This window comes from Cornus florida, unplaced genomic scaffold, assembly GCF_030987335.1.
Source record: "Cornus florida cultivar Cherokee Brave unplaced genomic scaffold, ASM3098733v1 CherokeeBrave_3.0.0_Hap2_Chr09, whole genome shotgun sequence".
Classification (NCBI taxonomy): Eukaryota; Viridiplantae; Streptophyta; class Magnoliopsida; order Cornales; family Cornaceae; genus Cornus; species Cornus florida.
Genome location: NW_026775579.1, coordinates 86,529,705 through 86,548,168, shown reverse-complemented (window position 1 = coordinate 86,548,168; position 18,464 = coordinate 86,529,705). Strand labels below are relative to the sequence as shown.

General features: G+C 33.3%; 1 protein-coding gene across 1 annotated transcript; it reads right to left on the bottom strand.

Annotated features, from left to right (window-relative positions):
- Positions 1 to 214: 214 nt before the first annotated feature.
- LOC132274881 (dihydroxy-acid dehydratase, chloroplastic) lies at positions 215 to 11,011 on the bottom strand. Its single transcript, XM_059776229.1, has 14 exons — positions 10,314 to 11,011; positions 8,959 to 9,030; positions 7,240 to 7,287; positions 4,130 to 4,284; positions 3,850 to 4,044; positions 3,661 to 3,772; positions 3,417 to 3,486; positions 3,255 to 3,313; positions 3,030 to 3,153; positions 2,810 to 2,880; positions 2,398 to 2,499; positions 1,868 to 1,948; positions 608 to 766; positions 215 to 526 (listed from the first exon to the last, which is right to left on the bottom strand). Exons 1-14 carry the CDS (start codon positions 10,887 to 10,889, stop codon positions 476 to 478), a joined length of 1,875 nt encoding a protein of 624 aa, XP_059632212.1. The 5' UTR covers positions 10,890 to 11,011; the 3' UTR covers positions 215 to 475.
- Between the last annotated feature and the right edge of the window lie 7,453 nt (positions 11,012 to 18,464).

Genomic DNA, 18,464 nt, shown 5'->3' with positions numbered 1-18,464 from the left:
AGGCATGTGTGTACCAACTAAAGAAAAAATATATGTACGTAAGGTTTATAAGATACTATTCAACAATTTTATGGAAAACAAAGGCTTAGACAACACACCAAATACCCATCCTACAGAAGAAATCGAAATGGAATATCCAAACATTTTGAACTGACAGGTGTAATGAACAATAATGGCAAGTGTTAGTAATATTTCCATGCATTCTGCCATTGGATTTAATTAATCAATATATATATATATTCTTTTTCAGATTTGATTTATTATAAAGCCAAAAATCCATGGAACTCTTTCAATGAAAACTTGTACAGAAAATGTACAATCTAATCAACTTCAACGCAATGAACATAACTTATTGCAGGGGAAGGAACAACCATAAAGTTACCCTAAAGAGCCGCAACAAGGCGCCCGAATTGTGGCTTGTAATAAGTCGGGCTTGTAGATTCACTCTATACCTTCCTAACAAATTCGAACTCTACTATTCATCAGTCACACATCCCTTTGAAGCTGACTGCACGTTCTTGATGTACTGGAATGAAAAAAAGATATTCCTTCAATAAAGGCGTCACAACCTACATAGTAAATAGTCATCAAATCAGATTTTGCATACCTTGTACAAAACTCCTCGGTCAGCCTTGTATGCAGGGGGACTCCACTTCATCCTTCGCTCGGCCATCTCCTGATCTGTTAAATGAACGTCCATTCTTCTCTCACGAATATCTATTGTGATGATGTCTCCATTTTTGACTAGACCAATTGGACCACCTTCCTGAAATTTTTTTAATGCACTCCTCAAAGAACTGTGGAAGCTTATAACATCCTCATGCATAAGGTATCAATTTATACTAGCCAAGGAAAAAGGTGTCGATTCAATCTTCTAAATTAGGTGGCTTATCTTTCATTTATGCCCATGTATCCTTTATGCCATTACAGATTTCCAGTGTCTTTTGATGTCCCTTTTCTTTTCAGGCCCTTGTAAACATCTTCAAGATTGATAGAAGAAAATTGAGGTTTTAAATTTGCAATGAACCATTATGGTCCATCCATGTTGCACCATGTCACAATATCCTTCATTCAAAATTTCTTCCGCATCCCCTCCCCACCATGTCACCAATGCCCCCAACAAATTCAGCACTTCTGATTTGACAGAAATTCCAGTTTGGGGAATATATTCCTCATTAAATATTGGAAGCATGGATTTTCAGATTGACAATCGACATTTCCGTTTTGAGTTCTATGGCTAGTTTATTTATGAGGGGAAAAAGGTACAAAATAGGACGGTGCTGCTTCGGAGAAACAAAAGGGGCTTTGTGTCCCTCCGAGATGACATTGTCTAACACCAAAACAATCAACTATCATCATTGTCATTCAAGACCTTGACCGTATAGAGATGGCAAAAGGTCAGATGAAAAATTTTGGTCCGGCGGAATGACATGAAACAAACTCAAAACTATATCACTGTCAAAAACTAAAAATTCATTTCACCAAGTAAATGATGGTACCCAAAAAAACATGAAACTACATTTTTATGATCTTTCTCACATTACTGAAGATACATATCATTCCCATCAATTACACATGACCATATTTCCATTAATCAGGTTTCATATAGGTGTTAATATACATTGGAGCATTTCTCATCGAGGCCTTTCCCTGTGCACCCTTATGCGTTATTAGCTTAAAAATACCATATTCATTTGCCCAATTTGTCTCAAGAAAGCCTACTTATTTAATGATCAAGTGACTAACAAATAGGAGATAACAAATTACATTATGAAGAGGAATGTGTAAACATTAAGAGATGTAAGAAAGAAATAGTTTTTTTTTCAGTAAAATTCAATTCAAACTAGATGATTAAGAAAAAAAATACCTGTGCTTCAGGGCATACGTGGCCAACAACATATCCGTGTGAACCTCCTGAGAATCTTCCATCAGTCAACAATGCAACATTCTGCATTATTCAAAAGTGATATCCAAAGTAATGTACGAAAGAAAAGGACATCAGCAGTGTCAAGTTAGGTCGATGAAACATGTACTGAGAAAGCATTAACAGAAAGTGCATTCACAAAGATCATCTTATAACAGAAAAAATATTCAAGTGTTAAAGGAAGTCATGTCTATTAAGGATCACACATGCAGGTGTTTATTAACTCCAAAGTTCACACTCTCCCCGCATTCTGCTCCCCAAAACAGAACACCAATTACCCAAAAAGGGTGAAAAATAAATCGTTCCATGTGGCAGGGATGGGCGGAACTACCTTCATATGATCACAAAAAACAAGCATTTATTAAGAGATCAAGCTACAACCCAGATGCCAAAGAGAAACAATGTTTGGACAAGTCAGTACAATTAAGAAATAATAATTATCACAAACTCACATAGATTGAACATCATTATACCTTCCCAAGACCTGCTCCCATTATTGCACTTGTTGGTGTCAGCATTTCAGCCATGCCCGGACCCCCCTTAGGTCCCTCTCCTCTAATAACAACTACCTTTCCCTGGAATATGATAATTAATAAGAAAAATTCCAGATCTATAAATCCCATTCCAGACCAAGAAAAGGAAAAGATATCCCATTTTGAACATAAGCTCTACTACAAAATTTTATTACTGAAAAATGTAAAAAGAAAAACGCGTACTCTATTGAGCCCAAGAACAATAATATTCACCTAATTTACACTTATAAAAAATATTTAAAAAAAATGATATTCACTTGATATAGTATGAAACTAGAAGGTAATTCTCATGGAAAAAAAGAAAAATTACACTATACAGGAACCAAAACCAATTCGCAGGAGGGGGACATACCTTAAAAGTCGTAGGATCTTCCGTGATAGCTGCTATCATAGATTCCTCTCCTTCAAAGACAAGAGCAGGACCTGGTGAACAATAGTTTACAATCAATAGCTCTTCTGCACAGAAGATACTCAAAACAACAATGATAGGAAAAACAAAAAAACAAAACAATGGCAAGCAGGTAACAAGAAGAAAATCATAATAATAAAAAATGTGGAATGGAACACAGCACCAGAGAAGTATAGCCCTTCTTTTCCTGTAATTTTTGCTACGGAACCTTCTGGTGCAAGATTGCCATATAATATTTGGATGTGCCCAGTTTGCTTGATGGGATTTGTCAACGGTCTTATTATTTGCTAGAAGAGAGTGAAAGAGATAAATCATTTATCTCAAATTATATGAATTATTTATCAACAGCTACAAAGGAGGTAGAAGGGCAAAAAGGAAGCCATCATACCTGACCTTCAGCCAAAGAAGGGAATAGCTTTGCATTATCAGCTAGTGTCTTCCCCGTGACTGTGGAACGGCAATGTAGTTTATGTAAATATTAAAAACATTACAAACAACCTACCAGTTGCAATTTAGCTATAAATTGTTTCATGAATTCCAATATGCATACCAGTCATGCAATCCCCATCTAAGAATCCAAGCTCCAAGAGATAGCGAATGATTGCAGGTGTTCCTCCAATCTGTATCAGTAATTGTTAGAAAGATTATCAAGAAAAGTAGCAAACATGGCAATAAACACCTCATCTAAAAGCTTAGAGAAAAACATCATGAATTCCAAGCAATACCATGCAAAGAGTCACAAAAACCTAAAAAGCACGAGATACTCTACTGGAAAAAAATAGCTTTGTGCACACCTTGTGTACATCCTCCATGACATACTTGCCACTAGGCTTAAGATCTGCAAGGAATGGAACCTCATCGCTAACCTTTTGAAAATCATCAAGTGTTAAATCCAAACCAACAGACCTGCCAAGGATCCAACAATAAGCCAATCCATTATATGTAATAATGGAATTAGATATTCAGCACAAGGCACTCCTCACCTTGCAATAGCAATTAAATGTAAGACAGCATTGGTGGATCCGCCCAGTGCCATGACAATAACCATTGCATTACGTAGTGATTTTGGAGTAATGATATCTCGTGGTTTCAAGTCCAACTTTATCAACTCTAGAAGATATTTTCCAGCTAAGCGGCACTCATCCAACTTCAAAGGGTCTTCAGCAGGTGTCGAAGAGCTTTTCGGGACCAAAGCAAAAATAATAATAAGTAGAGGACACAATAAATGCCAATCCAAACGAGTATTTAAGCACATTTTTTCACCTGTAAGGAAGTGACATTCCCATTGCCTCAATAGCAGAAGCCATGGTATTTGCTGTATACATTCCACCACAAGCCCCTGCTCCAGGACAGGAATTACGAACTACATTCATCCTCTGTTCATCAGTAATAGAACCGCCTACATACTCTCCATAAACCTATAACATAACTAACATTAGTCAAAGAAATAAAATGTTCTTTCATAGTTGATTAATCGTTCTTTCATAGTTGATAGCTGAAAATCAGTCAAAGTCTACCATAGTGAAACCGGGGTCCTCAACGAAACAAGTTCTCATCACAACAAATGTATGCAAAAGAATTTCCTGCTACAGCCCTAATATGTTTATTCAAATGGAGATTGGACAAAAGCCGCAGCCTCCAATATACTAAGTGTAAATTACACTGACAACCCCTGAAATATCGTCAATATACACAAACCTCCCCTCTTGGTTTCCAAATTACATTAGCCTCCCCTATCAAACATATATATGATGGGTGGCGTTAACAGAAAGAGTAAAATTATGATTCTGTCCTCATTACATTTATTTTTATTTTATTACCCATCTGTCAAATCTATACTGTTAGAAAACCCCATGCCCATCCTTCACCTCCATTCTCAAAATCAGATTACAGATTACCGTATCTGTTATAAACCCACATGCCCATCCTTCATCCATTACTGTATGTCATTATTATATTTATTTTAATAATGTAAACAAGAACTAATTGATAAGAAAATATTAGATCTCACACAAATTTGCAAGCTATAAGAATAAGCTTTATTCAACTCTGTAAAACAAATATAATACATCAGAAAATCCTAACCAATTGCCTCTCTCTCTCACTCTCTCTCACACACATACATATATCAACAATCATAGACATCTAAAACTCCATAAGTGTAGGCAGAGACATGCACATAATTGCTCCAGGGATCAGTAGTGAGCACCTCGCTCCAGCATCCATCGCTGGTGCCATACCCAAATCTTGAGCCGACACAGCAATAGAGAAGAGTGTGACGATGAAGAAAACAACCAAAGTTGAATGTGCTTAGTTGCTCCATTGCAGATTGACAATTCAACATAGAGAGCTAAGAATATTTTGGTTGCAGAGACCTGTTGAAGAGACCCCAAGAGCTTTGGGAAGAAGGGAATGGCAAGTTTGGAGTGTGTTTCAGTAATTTTGTTTGAGCAAGTGAGGTTAATTACTTTGTCAAAACATCAACTAAAAGGGCATTTTAGGAACTTAAAAACAAAAAAGCTGCTTACATCAGCAATTACCGCGATGACCACTAACTGCTATTAATGGAGGGGTGGTCCATGTTATCAAGATACAAACTTAAAGGGAGGTCAATGTAATTTGGCAATCAAGGAGGGAGGTCAATGTAATTTGGCAATCAAGGAGGGAGGTCAGTCTAATTTACCCATATACTAACAAGGAAAACTTAGGCTTCCCACACAAACTATATGAATCTACTTTTTTATACAGGATTTGAAACAAGTAGAGTGGTTTCTTGTTGGCATTCACATTAATTTGAACACAAAGCACTTAGGTGAGTCTATTCATTATCCTTAACTGCTTCTTAATAAAAGCAAACATTTAATAAAATACATTCTTCCATTATCTGTGATGTCCCACTACAGAAAGACTGAAAACTTAACTCATAAATTTTATTTGCTATATTGTATGCTCTGAGCCGTTCAAGAACGACAGTTCAAATATACCAATGCTGACAAGGAAAACCTTCCCATTTTAATCTTCTTCATGACCTTATCATAAGCATTCTGAATCATAGTTATAAGAGATGGAAACATGTGACCACTGCACTAATTCAACTGTTGATGATTAGATCACTCAGTTCTGCCGGGCTACATGCGTGATCAATAGTTTGTACATAAGAAGATATTCGAAGGAGCATCCGTTAACAAACCACTGACAGTGAACTAGAAGTTGGAGTGCTCAATATGATGTTAAGGTCGTTCAACTCTTCTTGGAGAAATCTTCTAATACTTTTTTGATGAATAATATGCATTTTTAACTAAGCCAGGCAAAGTAGCCCTACCAATTCACCGGACTGGCTATGGTCTTGCTGGTCCACTAATCCAACCAGCAGTCAAATTCTGATAACTTTAGTCTTAATGAACACCTCTCCTGGAAATCCAAAGGCAAATTCACATTGAAGGTATATATACACAAACACACAAATAAATAAACCCCATGGCCCTCATATTCTTCAAACTGTTCGGAATAGGTTAAGTGAAAATTCTCTCTTCTAGAAAGCCTAGGAGAGGCATTTTGAGTTTCAATATTTCTTATAAGAGAGATCATGGAATTGTGTCTTTCTATCCAGGCAGTCATTAATTCTATTCCTTGGAGGGGCAGTCACTGTGCAGTCATCTAAAGGGCATCTACGTCCTCCTTGATGATTGTAAATTGTTATTAGTTTGTCAAGAATTATATTCTTATATATTATTGTTTTCAGTTTCTTGTAGTTTTAGTTTCCTTCGGCTGAAGGATCTCCTGTATTTTCCTTTGATTTTCATCAATATCTTTATAAAGCCATTTCCCATCATATATATATACACACACACATTAGGGTTTTCTATTTGTTTGCAAGACCGTAATCTTGTATACATACATACATATATATATATGTATGTATGTATATATATATATATACACACACACATTAGGGTTTTCTATTTGTTTGCAAGACCGTAATCTTGTATACATACATACATACATACATATATATGTATGTATGTATGTATGTATACAAGATTACGGTCTTGCAAACAAATAGAAAACCCTAATGGTACAATTCACAAAATAAAACAACACCATGAGGTATCACCAAACCCTCCAATAATCAAACCAGTCACTTAAAAGAGCAACCTTTGATAAATTAACCACCAAACAGAACTACATCAAATCCAGATACCACAAGAAAGAAAGGAATGAAGCATCCCTATAGGGCAGTAATTTTCTTCACCTATCACATTCAACCATCTTTAAGAGGCAATAAGACACAAGAAGAAAATAAAATAAACATATGCAATTTAATGCATGCGTATACACATGGCAGTATGGGTATATTGAAACAGGAAACATACCTGAAAGGCAGATATTATGTCGAATGTATGGCCTTGAAAATGACCAGGCTGCAAATGAGACAATTAAAATGAAGAATTGATGAGCAACATTATCTTCATCAAATAAAATCTGCTGAAGGACAATGAATTACATGGTGCACACATACTGTTGGATCCATGAACCTCCTTGAAATCCCATAACCTAGTTCCAGTTTTGAAGTTTCACAGTTTACATGGAAACAAAAGACCCATCAGAAGATTCCATTTTTTGCATCAAGTTTCCCCCAAGCAAACAGATTTCAAAACGTAGCCAGTGATTATGAATTGAATATTTTACAAAAGATATCTCCCTTTGGATTGGATTCCTTCGGGTTTTTCTGACACTATAACTTCTTTAACACGATTACAGACTAGATTATGTTTGACTATAGTCACTGGAACAAAATAGAATGGCAAAGAAAGAAATGTGGTATAGTAACATAAGCAAGGTATATTAAGACGTTGCAATCAGTTTCTTGAGTAATATGTGATCTGATTGATGCATGTGCCTTTTAGGCTAGATGATAGCATTGTATTTTCTATCAGATTACCTTTTTTCTAACATTTTGACTGCACATAATTGCAGTTAAAAGAATGACATAATTGTCATCATTTTCGTAAGCAACGAGCCTGCCAAATCAACAACAAAATCAGTAAGAGCAATTTGTTCGTGTCTCCCCTATCTGTGCTAGGCTATATATTCCTAGCCACTCCAATATTTCATTCTTTTTCTTTGGCAAGTAAAACTTTGTTTAAAGATGCCAAAGGAGCACAAAAGATCTGTGAAATGAAGTAATGAATTTGCCTTGATGATTTCTTTTTCTTTTCCCCCTAGTTGTCTCGATGATTTCTTGAATTCTATCTCTCTGGTGTAGTCTATGTGCTACCTCACAATTTGTGGGTCCTCATGAAGTTAAATGTGATCCAGGCGCATGCCGCGCATGGCCCCCAAAAGGGATGCTAGGCCAGAGCCTTTTTTGGTGGCACGGCCCCTTTTCTTTAACCAAATTTTCAGACTTCATTTGGAGTTTGGAGTTATAAATCGATATTCATGTATTTAGTCCTGTTATATGCATTATTTGGGTTTTGAGTGAGAGAACTAAATTCGTTCAGAGGCAGGGAATTTGTTAGTCATCAACTTGTGATCTCAATAATGAAATTTCTTGAATGTCTTGGCTAGTGTATGTATGCTTTAAGCCAAACCGCATAAATTGAAGTTTTGCTTTGTGTATGATTGTCTTTTTACATCTTTGTGCTTTTTCATTTCTTAATTTACCACAACAGAAGATCCCAAGATACAGAACCATAATCGGCTAGATAAAAATTCTTTCATTATGATATGATCTTATAATTATATGTATGTTTATTTGAAACTCTAAACTATTGCCCTTACAAAGGCCAAAGACTGACAAAAATTCAAGCCATCTGTTTGGCATAACATTCTCAATTTCTTCACCTTCAGAGAAGATTACATGATAAAAGAAATAACCACATTTTTCTTTCTAAATGAGTTCTAAAATTTCTTAGCAATGACTTTTAGGTTCTTCAACTAAATTTAACATGGACACAACCCAGTATGAAAAATCCTTTTCTCAACAGAATAGCAGGGGTGTGTGTGTGAGAGGTCTGATGTCAATATAAAAGAATAAAGAAGTAAATTCAATAAAGCACATTCAGTAACAAAATCTATAGGTGAGTAACCTTGATAGTTCCACCATAAATCATGATACTTGGCCGGTTCAGCCGTCCCATTGCCATGATAGTACCCGGCATCTGCAAAAATTAGTAACATCGTATTCAAAACAGGAGTGCAACTCAACAACTATTGACTGTTGAACAATAAAATCAAATTTTCAGAAGCAAAATGTTATCGAGCAACCGTGTGTGTGTGAGACACAGCGAGAGGGAGGGAGGGAAAGAAGGGGGGGGTGTGGTTGGTTTAAAATTTGTAGTGACAATAGTTATTGATATAAAATTGTAGTGAAAGCAAAAGTGTCTTCTCAATACAAATCAATAATAAATCATAATCCAAGGGCATTAAATTTATTTTTTTTAAATAGTAAAAAAATATATAATTTTTTTTTTTAACATAATGCATTAATTAACAGTTATTGTAATCCTTGCTACAAAGTGACTATAATCTACCATGCGTGCTGTAAGTAGCAATAAAGGTGGAAATTGAAGGTAGGCCTACAATTTTACTGCTATGAAGAAGGCTCGTAATAGTTCTGCATACACAGACAAGGAAAAATAGCAATAGCATAGGTAGACAATAAATTGAAGAACTGAGAAAACCCTTGTGAAACCACAAGTTCCCACAGAAAGCCAAAACAACCGAGAAAACCTTTGTGAACACACGAGTTCCCACAGAAGGCCAAGCTGAGGCCGACATAACTAGCAAGCAGTGACCCGCTCTGGCATCAGGCTCTGCCAGATGCTCCCTTGAAGCACATCCAAGCTGTTGAAAACTAGAAATGCGCCAATTGCTGGCTAGGAATAAAAATGAGCCTAACTACATCATTTGATTTCGGGTAGAAAGGCAACATTGCATTGAAAGGCTGATGCTGGTTTCTGCTGGAAGTTACCATTACGCAAATAAATACTTTAAGCGCATTCAACAAGAACCACATTGTATGAGTCAATTTAAAGGAGATGGAGAAGGACATGAGAGATTCATAATTATTAGTTATGCGGTCAAATTGACTACTCGTATTAGTGAAGAAAATCATAAATATCTAGAATAGAAGAAAGCGCAAACATATTGCCAAGAGCTTACTTTCTTGCCACCACCACAAAGTTGCACAATAGAAAAATCAATGAAGAACCCAAGAACTTACATTTTTGTGACACACATATATATATATGATATACCCCTTTAAATAAGATCTAAATTATAACAGAATGGCTTAAATTTTTTCTCAAAAATCCCAAAAACTATAAGGTATAAACAAAAATAAACAAAATCACAATCAGACTACAAAATTTAAAAATTTTGCCACTACTAATTACAAAATATGTTGATGGTAAAATAAAATTCAGCATAATATAAAGCTTACATTTTTGTCACAGCCAGGGATAGAAATATTTCCATCATACCACTGAGCAGACATGACAGTCTCAATACTATCAGCAATCAAGTCCCTTGATTGAAGACTAAAGCACATTCCTCTAGTCCCCATTGATATGGCATCACTGACCCCAATTGTGTTGAACCTGAACCCAACCATGCCAGCCTCTCTAACCCCTTCCTTCACAGCCTCAGCTAGCCCTAACAAATGCATGTTACAAGTGTTCCCCTCATACCAAACTGACGAAATGCCTATCTGGGGCTTGCTCATGTCTTCGTCAGAGAGGCCAACGCCGTACAAGATGGCCTGAGAACCGCCCTGGGACTTGGGTTCGGTGATGCGAGAGCTGTACTTGTTGAGCTTGTGAGATGGGTCAGAAACGGTGACGGTCTGCGGTGGCGGCGGCACTGTTTCTGTTGAAGGGGAGGCGGCGCGGAGGGAGAAGGTGTGGCGTCTAGAATGGAGTGGGATATGTGAGGGAAAAAGGGTTTTGACGGTGTTGGTGGTGCTTGTGACGGTCGTGGTGGTGGTGCCTGGTGGTGGGGAGATTAAGGAGGTCTGCATGGCGGCGGAGACGGTGGTGGTAGGTGGGGTTTAAGGGAAGGGATATTTTAGGGTTTTGGGTCTTGAACTGAGAAGAGCCGTGGTAATCAGAAATTGTTCAGTCCTAATAACTTATGATGCATGTGATGTGACTTCAGCAGTGATGGAGAGAGAGTCTGATAGACCATCTGAGCTTGTTGTATTGTGGTGGGGCATTATTGTAAATTTAGGGCCTAAAAGCTGTATAACTAATGCGAGTGGATCATGCAATAACATCTGCTAGTTTGGAACTGAAATTTAAAATAAATGAATTTAAATTTTAAACTAATTCATTTTCATTTTGTACTTGTAATTTAACGATATTCTATCACTTTTTAATATAAAAATTGGGAGGGTTCAAATTCCTGTAGAAAAGAAAAGGTAGTTATGTTAATGAACATGGTTAGATGAAAAAGAAAATAAAAAAGATATACTTTGTCTCTAGAGAAATGAGAAAAAAAAAAAATAAACCTACTTTCATACCATTTTTCATAAATTTTTATTTTATAAAAATAAAGACAAATTTGGTATCATAAATAAAGTTTGGTTAAAAATATTAGTTTTCTTTATTAATTTCTTCTCATTTTTTTTAGGATAACAAAACTTTTTTTAAAAAATTATGAAAAAAAAAAAAACTTTTTTAAAAACTTTAAAAATAACAAAACTAACTCATTAAATTTTGATGTACCACCCTTCCAAATTTTTTCTTTCTTTTTTTTTTTCAAATTTTATACTCACTACAAAAATCATATGCTTCTATTTTCCTTTTTTTTTTTTAACTATTATGATTTTTTTTTCCTTCTTTGGTTGCAACATCTTTTGGATGAGATTTTTTAACAAAAAAAAAAAAAAAAAAAAAAGAATTGGATAAGTTTTTGTTCCTCGGGGGTAACTTCTTTTGAGTGAGATCTAACCCAATAAAAACATCATTTGGATAAGACATAGTGAGTTTTAAAATGTGGTATATATTTCCTCCATTGTTAGGCTGAGATTTGCTTTCTAACAAGCTATTGACTCAACAATTAAGAACACCAGTTTATCCTTATCCTCATAAACCATGTGTGAGACGTGTACTATACCGTATCCTTATAAACTTAGGAAGATACTTATCCTTGTGATATTTTGAAAAAGTATTGGATTTTTTAAAACAAATTTTTAAATTTTGAAAACAACTATGATACAACGGATAAGCTGGGATACTTGTTTATTAATGTGAACAAGTTTATAAATTAACTATCTTCAGAGATTATTTGAAAGGATGCAGTTTGGGAGTTTTTAACTAGAGTTTATAACTATGTTGCAATTATTTATTTAATTATTTATTATTATTATCTTTCCTTAGTGGAACATAGCTGCTATTTACTACGAATATTTTATTTTATTTTTTTACCTTTTTCGGTAATGATTTTTGGTAATGATTTTAATAGAAGTTATAAGTTTAGCGAAAATAAGAAATTTAAAGGGAACAAAATATTTTTTATTTATTTAAAAATTCGTTCGTATTTCTTTTGTACATTTGTAAATTTGTTGCATACTCAGTGCTGCTTACTCCGCATTGGGATTATTTTACTTTTGGAGCTTGCCTCTTATAAATGAACTTGCCCCTATAAATCGACATCACACAATCCCTAATGGCTAAGATGTAATCCCACAAAACATTCACTTCTCTAATAGGTAAATATACTAATCCCCTATAAATAGACACATTCCCTAATGGCTAAGAAGTTCTCTTACACGAGTATTTATATACTACACATCTATACACTTTGTAAATTTGTTTCATACTCACCTTGGTTGCTTGCTCCACATTGAGAGTGTGTTTTTTTGTTTTGTGTTTGTAGTTTGCCTCTTATAAATGAACTCACTCCCTATAAATAGATATCACACCATCCCCAATGGATAAGATGCAATCTCACGAACGATGATGAATAACACAATCCAACGGATAAGGTGTAATCTCACAAACGATAAAGATTATCCATTTAGATCTCTCCAACATTCAGTTATCTTGCATAAATATTTTTACATTACACATCTATACACTTCTACATCTATTACACTATTTTAAAACTCGTAGCGTCCAACGTCACACTAGTCCACGCTTTTTTCATTTTCTTTTTAACTCGATGAAAAAAACTGTTTTAGTTGTTTTGAAATATGTTGTATTCTTTTGGTTATTTGGACTACTATAGTTATATATTGAGCGACAAATAAAATCATTTCCCACCCTTGTGTATGGAGGAGAATATGATTGGTGTAGGACTATTGGGTGTGGGCCATATTGAAATAAATTAAAAGGCATAGGGGCTTTCATCTTTGGATAGATAATAATATCTATTCCAATTGAATTTAAAAAAAAGAGGAGTGCGAATGATATTATACATGAACTGTCTCGGGAAGTCACTCTCTTACCATTAAGGCTATGTTTGGTAGGATAGGTTTGAAAGGGAGGTTAATATTAGTTATGAGGAAAAGGGAAGGGAAGGATTAGTTTAATCCTCAATCGTGTTTGGTTGATTAATGAAGGAAAAGAAAGGGACGGATAACAATCATGTTTGAGAAGAGAAAGGAAAGGGAAGAATAATAATAAATTTACTATCATGTCCTTTTTATATTTTAAAAGATAAATTTTGAGATTTAAATATGCAACAACATTTTTGTCCCAAGAGGAGCCGGCTCAAGTAATTCAAATCTTATAAAAAGAGGAGGAGGCTCCAATATGAATGGAGAGGCTTTACAGTAGAGAGGCTCGAATATGAGTAGAGCAGGCTCCCAAAAATGGGAGGCGGCTCCTTTCAAGAAAAATTGTTCTGGGAACCAATTTTAACTACTAGAATACCAATTTTAGCTACTAGAATGAAGATCAAGTGTGTGTTTTTTTTCCCTTTCTAAATTCACATTAACTATAACAAAAAGATAAAAGAGAGAAATCCACAAAATTACAGAGTTCACAAGAAAACCATCGACATAATTAAAGATAATCGCATGAATTTTTTCCGTAGAATATAACATTAAATCTCCAACTATATGCTGACAAATCTTAAGGAAAAAATAATAATAATAAAAGAGGAAAACTTAGATCGATTGAAGAAACACACCTCGAGATCGAATACTCCAAGAAGATGATGAAATCAGATGAATTTTCGAAAGGCTTGTGTAGCTCCAAAAGCGCTGTTTGTAAACCCTAGATTTTTTAATTAATTTAACCGTTACAAATCTTTCCCTTCTCTCTCTCCTATATACTTCCTCCTCCGGCACCGAGACCACAATGTGAACCTACTTCCCCTTCTCTCTCTCCCATACGTAAACCCACTTCCCCCTTTTCTCTCTCCTATTTCTTCTTATAGCAGTGAATTTTGGAGCCTTTGTTACTGCGCTGAATACATGCTTTCATTTGTTCCCGCGCTGAATACATGCCCTAATATCAAGTGCAATTTTGAGGGTAAAATTGGCATGACAAATATTATATGAGCCATTGCCTACCATTGCCTTCCCTTTCCTTCCTTATCTTTCCATTTTTGGAAGGTTAAAGAAATTACTGTACATTGTTATAAATAACCCTCCAAACCCTTCCCTCTCCTTCCCTTTCCCTTTACTCATTTTACCCAAACACAATTTTTTTATAACTCTCCATCACCTTCCCTTCCCTTTCCCTTCAAACCCACTCTACCAAACTGAGCCAAAGGGTGCAACTTGAATGGGCCAACCCGGCCCAACCTGAACCCAACCCAAAAATTTTGAGTCTGATCCTTATGAATTTGCACTGTTTTTACAACTTGCAGAAACAAAAAATTGGTCCAAAGGATCATATATTAAATTCTCAATATATATATATACATATATATATATATATATATATATATATTTACATTGGTAAAAAAGACTCAAACCCAAATGATTAAAAGGTTCAGTAGATATCACTATGTTATAAGGTTTTTGATAAATTATCACCTCATAAAGCAAATATTCACACACTTTTTTGCCTACGCGTGGGTTCGAATCCCTCCATTCCTTTTTGAAGATAAAGAAATTATACCATTAAACAAAGACCCTTTGATATATTAGGCCTTAATAGACATACATATTGACACACCACAAGACCTTATTTACCTAGGACTTTTATTGAATTGAGAAATAGAATAGATTTGATTGTCCATCTTTTATATAATATATAAAACCTATCTCTCATGAGCTTATTGTTTGAAAATAAGTTGATAGGATTTTTTTTTTTTTTTTTTTTTTTTTTTTTCATCACGTGTCCTCTGGGTGCCGACACACATGGGCAAAAAAAGAGAAAGAGATAAATGAGATTTCTCTGGCTTTTAGCATAGCGAGTTCGTGGGTGACTCGCATGATTGGCCATTAACTCAGTGGTAGAGCAGTCCCTTAATAATTGCGTTGGTGTAATTACAAAATTAACATAAGTAACAGATATCCAAATAAGTAACAGATATGCCAATTTAATATGAAGTGAAGATAAACTAAAATTAAGATGACACATTTGTACAATAGAGTAAAAATATAATACAAGTTAAAAAATGATTAAAAAAGAACACGTTTGTTTGATATCTATCATTACTTCTTCTTCTTTTTTCTCTCAAGTTTTAAAAAATTATCCGCAAAAAAACAGTCACCAAGCTTAATAATGTATTGCTCTCCTTTTTTTTAGTTAAAAAGAAAATATATATTAAAAAAAAAAACTAAACCAGATAGGCCATAAGATTTAAAATACATTGCAGTTAAAGAATACTCCAAATCTCAAATAAGTTTGAACTGTGACTGACTGTATTCAAACATGCCTATTTATTACACTTGAGACAATCTATGAAAAAACACAATAACCTTTTTCTTTTTTTTTTTCGTTTCTTTTATCTTTTTCTTTCCCTGCCAAGCTGTACCTTTAGAGCAGAGTTTGACATATAGATGATACGAATCGGTTCGATGTTTGGATGTTTAGTTCTCAATTAAAACTGTGTTTGTTTTTTTCTCAACCACATAAAATCACAAGAATATTGGACTTACAAAAGTAGAAAGTAAAAGAGACGTTGGAAGTTTGCAATTCAATGTTAAAGTTATAATGGAACATGTAATCCAAACAGCAACCAGTGAGAACGTGACATTCATGTCTCATATTAAATGTGATTGATGGGAAAAGATTAATTGTAAAAAATAATAAAAATTTCAGGAGATGGTTAGGGCACGTGTTTGGATTGTAATTTTAGAAATAATTTCTTCTTTTATAAAATTAAAAATAAAAAATTATACAAAAATTATGCTCGGCCAATCTCAATTAATAATTTTACTACGAGGTCTCTCTCAAACTCTTCTCACAAAGTTTTCTTGAAATTAGCATATTTTGGGCAAATAAAATAATGCTTTAATCATATCATCACATTATCAATATTAAAGTGATTTGTTTGTAAAAAAAAAAAAAAAAACTATAAAATAAAATTAGATGAAATGATCAAAATTAGTGTGTAATTTGATCAAAAGAAAGAGGGTAAGATTTTGATTGATTTGTTTGATTTACTGTAATGTTATGTTTGGGTGTACCACCGAATCGATGCATTTGATTTGAAATTAAAAAAAATTTAATTCAAAATTTAAACTAAATTTTCTTCGATTCTAATTCTAAAATGTCAATTCTTTATTTCTAAACGTAATATAAATGAATTTTAATATAAAATTTTGACTATATAACCATTTTTCAAATGACTAAATTTGTTCTTCAATATTTGTATATGATAATGACTAATGACAAAAAGACGAAAATCTAATGAAAAGTATACTAAGGCCAGCAATCCTTACTCTTCCACAACCGTAGGATTTTGTAAAAGAGAAGATAAAATTATTTTTATAAAAAATAAAAATGAATAAAATTGTCAAAATAACCTAAAATATAAAACTTGTACTCAAAACACATTTTTTAAATTATATAAATGAGTTAAAATCTCAGGCATTTATAAGTGTTTTTTCAGTTACTACAAACATAAAAAGTGATTTTTTTAAATAGAAAACCATTTTAAGTGAGTAAACAATAATTTCAAATGGACTCTTTTCGGGTTATGAAGGCTTCGTTTTTAGTCTTCTAAATTCCTCAAATGTTCCACAAAAGAAAGTAATTAGAAATACATTGAAAGAATATAATACAAAGTGGCAAAAAATGATTAAATAACAAAAATTGTAGTTGAGTCTCGTAAAGTATTATTTTTTTTTCATGTATATCGACTGCACAACACATTTATCATTTAAATTAAAAATACAGTTCAAAAATAAGATCTTAAAAACTTGCCTCCTCCTGAATCTCTATGCCACTATATGCTGAGACAATCTGAACCGTTCAAAAGTTGAAACATTACATATTGTGTTGCCACTACTAATTAATCATAAGCTAAGGGTTGTCATCATGCAAAATTATTGACTTCCTCTGTGTGGGTACCAGTTCCATAAGTGGGTGGACTGCTTCAATTCTGGCATGCTATGTTTTTTTTTTTTTTTTGTTTATGGGAAACAATATTCGTAATCTATATTTTTACATTTACATTATAATTTTAAATAAAATGATAATTCTAACCTTAACTGTACAAGTAAATGATGATTATTTTTAAAATGATACAAATGACCTCTCAAATTTCCTTTCTTATCTCTAATATTTAATATTTTAGGTTTCTTTTGACAATATATAAAAAAAAAATGTTGAATAATATTTTTTTTTCCTTACAGGACCGAAAAACCAAAAAAAAATTTATGTTGAATAAATTGCCTCTTTTGATCAGACCCAGAAAAATAAAAAGTAATCATTTTTAAAAAATTCTCTCTTTTGTCAAGATCCAAAAAAAAAAAATGTAAATAAAAAAAAGGAGATATAAAATAAATTATCTTTTTTGATAAGACCCTAGAAAAAGAAAAAAAAAAAAAGAAAAAAAAAAAGAGAGATTATTTCTACTGAATAACTTATTTGACCTATCAAAAATTTTAAAAATAAAAAATAAAAAAATTACCTCTTTTGACCGGAAAAAAGGTTAACTTTGTTGAATAAATTCTCTGTTTCAACTATACCAAAAAAAAAAAAAAAAAAAAAAAAAAAAAAAAAAGAAAAAAAAAGAAGAAGAAAGAAAAGAAAAGAAAAAGAAAAAGAAAAAGAAAAAACTATTGAATAAATTATCTCTTTTGACTATCAAAAATAAAATTATCAATATGAAATAAATTATCTTATTTGAGAGGACCTCTGAAGAAAAAATATATATATAATAAAAGTAGTAAAAGGAGTAAAGAATGTGAGAGAAAGTTAAAATTGTATAAAAGGTAATTATGATATTATAGAATAAGGAACGGTGCATTAATGAATTCAATGACTTTCTTATCATTTTAAAGAAAATTGTAAGTATAGTGGAATTGGAGAAAAGTGGAGTGTCTCTCTCTTTTTTACACACACACACACATATATATATATTTAATACATAGAGAGAAAAAAAAATCTCACATCAAACATAACCATCGTTAAATATATATTAAAATATATAATATACTAAAATTTTCTTATATATAACAATATAT

Excerpts from the sequence above, each read along its gene's own strand:
- LOC132274881 (XM_059776229.1), bottom strand. The coding sequence starts at position 10,889 with ATGCAGACCTCCTTAATCTCCCCACCACCAGGCACCACCACCACGACC. Across the intron at positions 3,154-3,254 it reads CTTCTTTGGCTGAAGGTCAG|CAAATAATAAGACCGTTGAC; the intron begins GTATGATGGCTT and ends ACTCTCTTCTAG. Across the intron at positions 527-607 it reads ACCGAGGAGTTTTGTACAAG|TACATCAAGAACGTGCAGTC; the intron begins GTATGCAAAATC and ends TTTTCATTCCAG.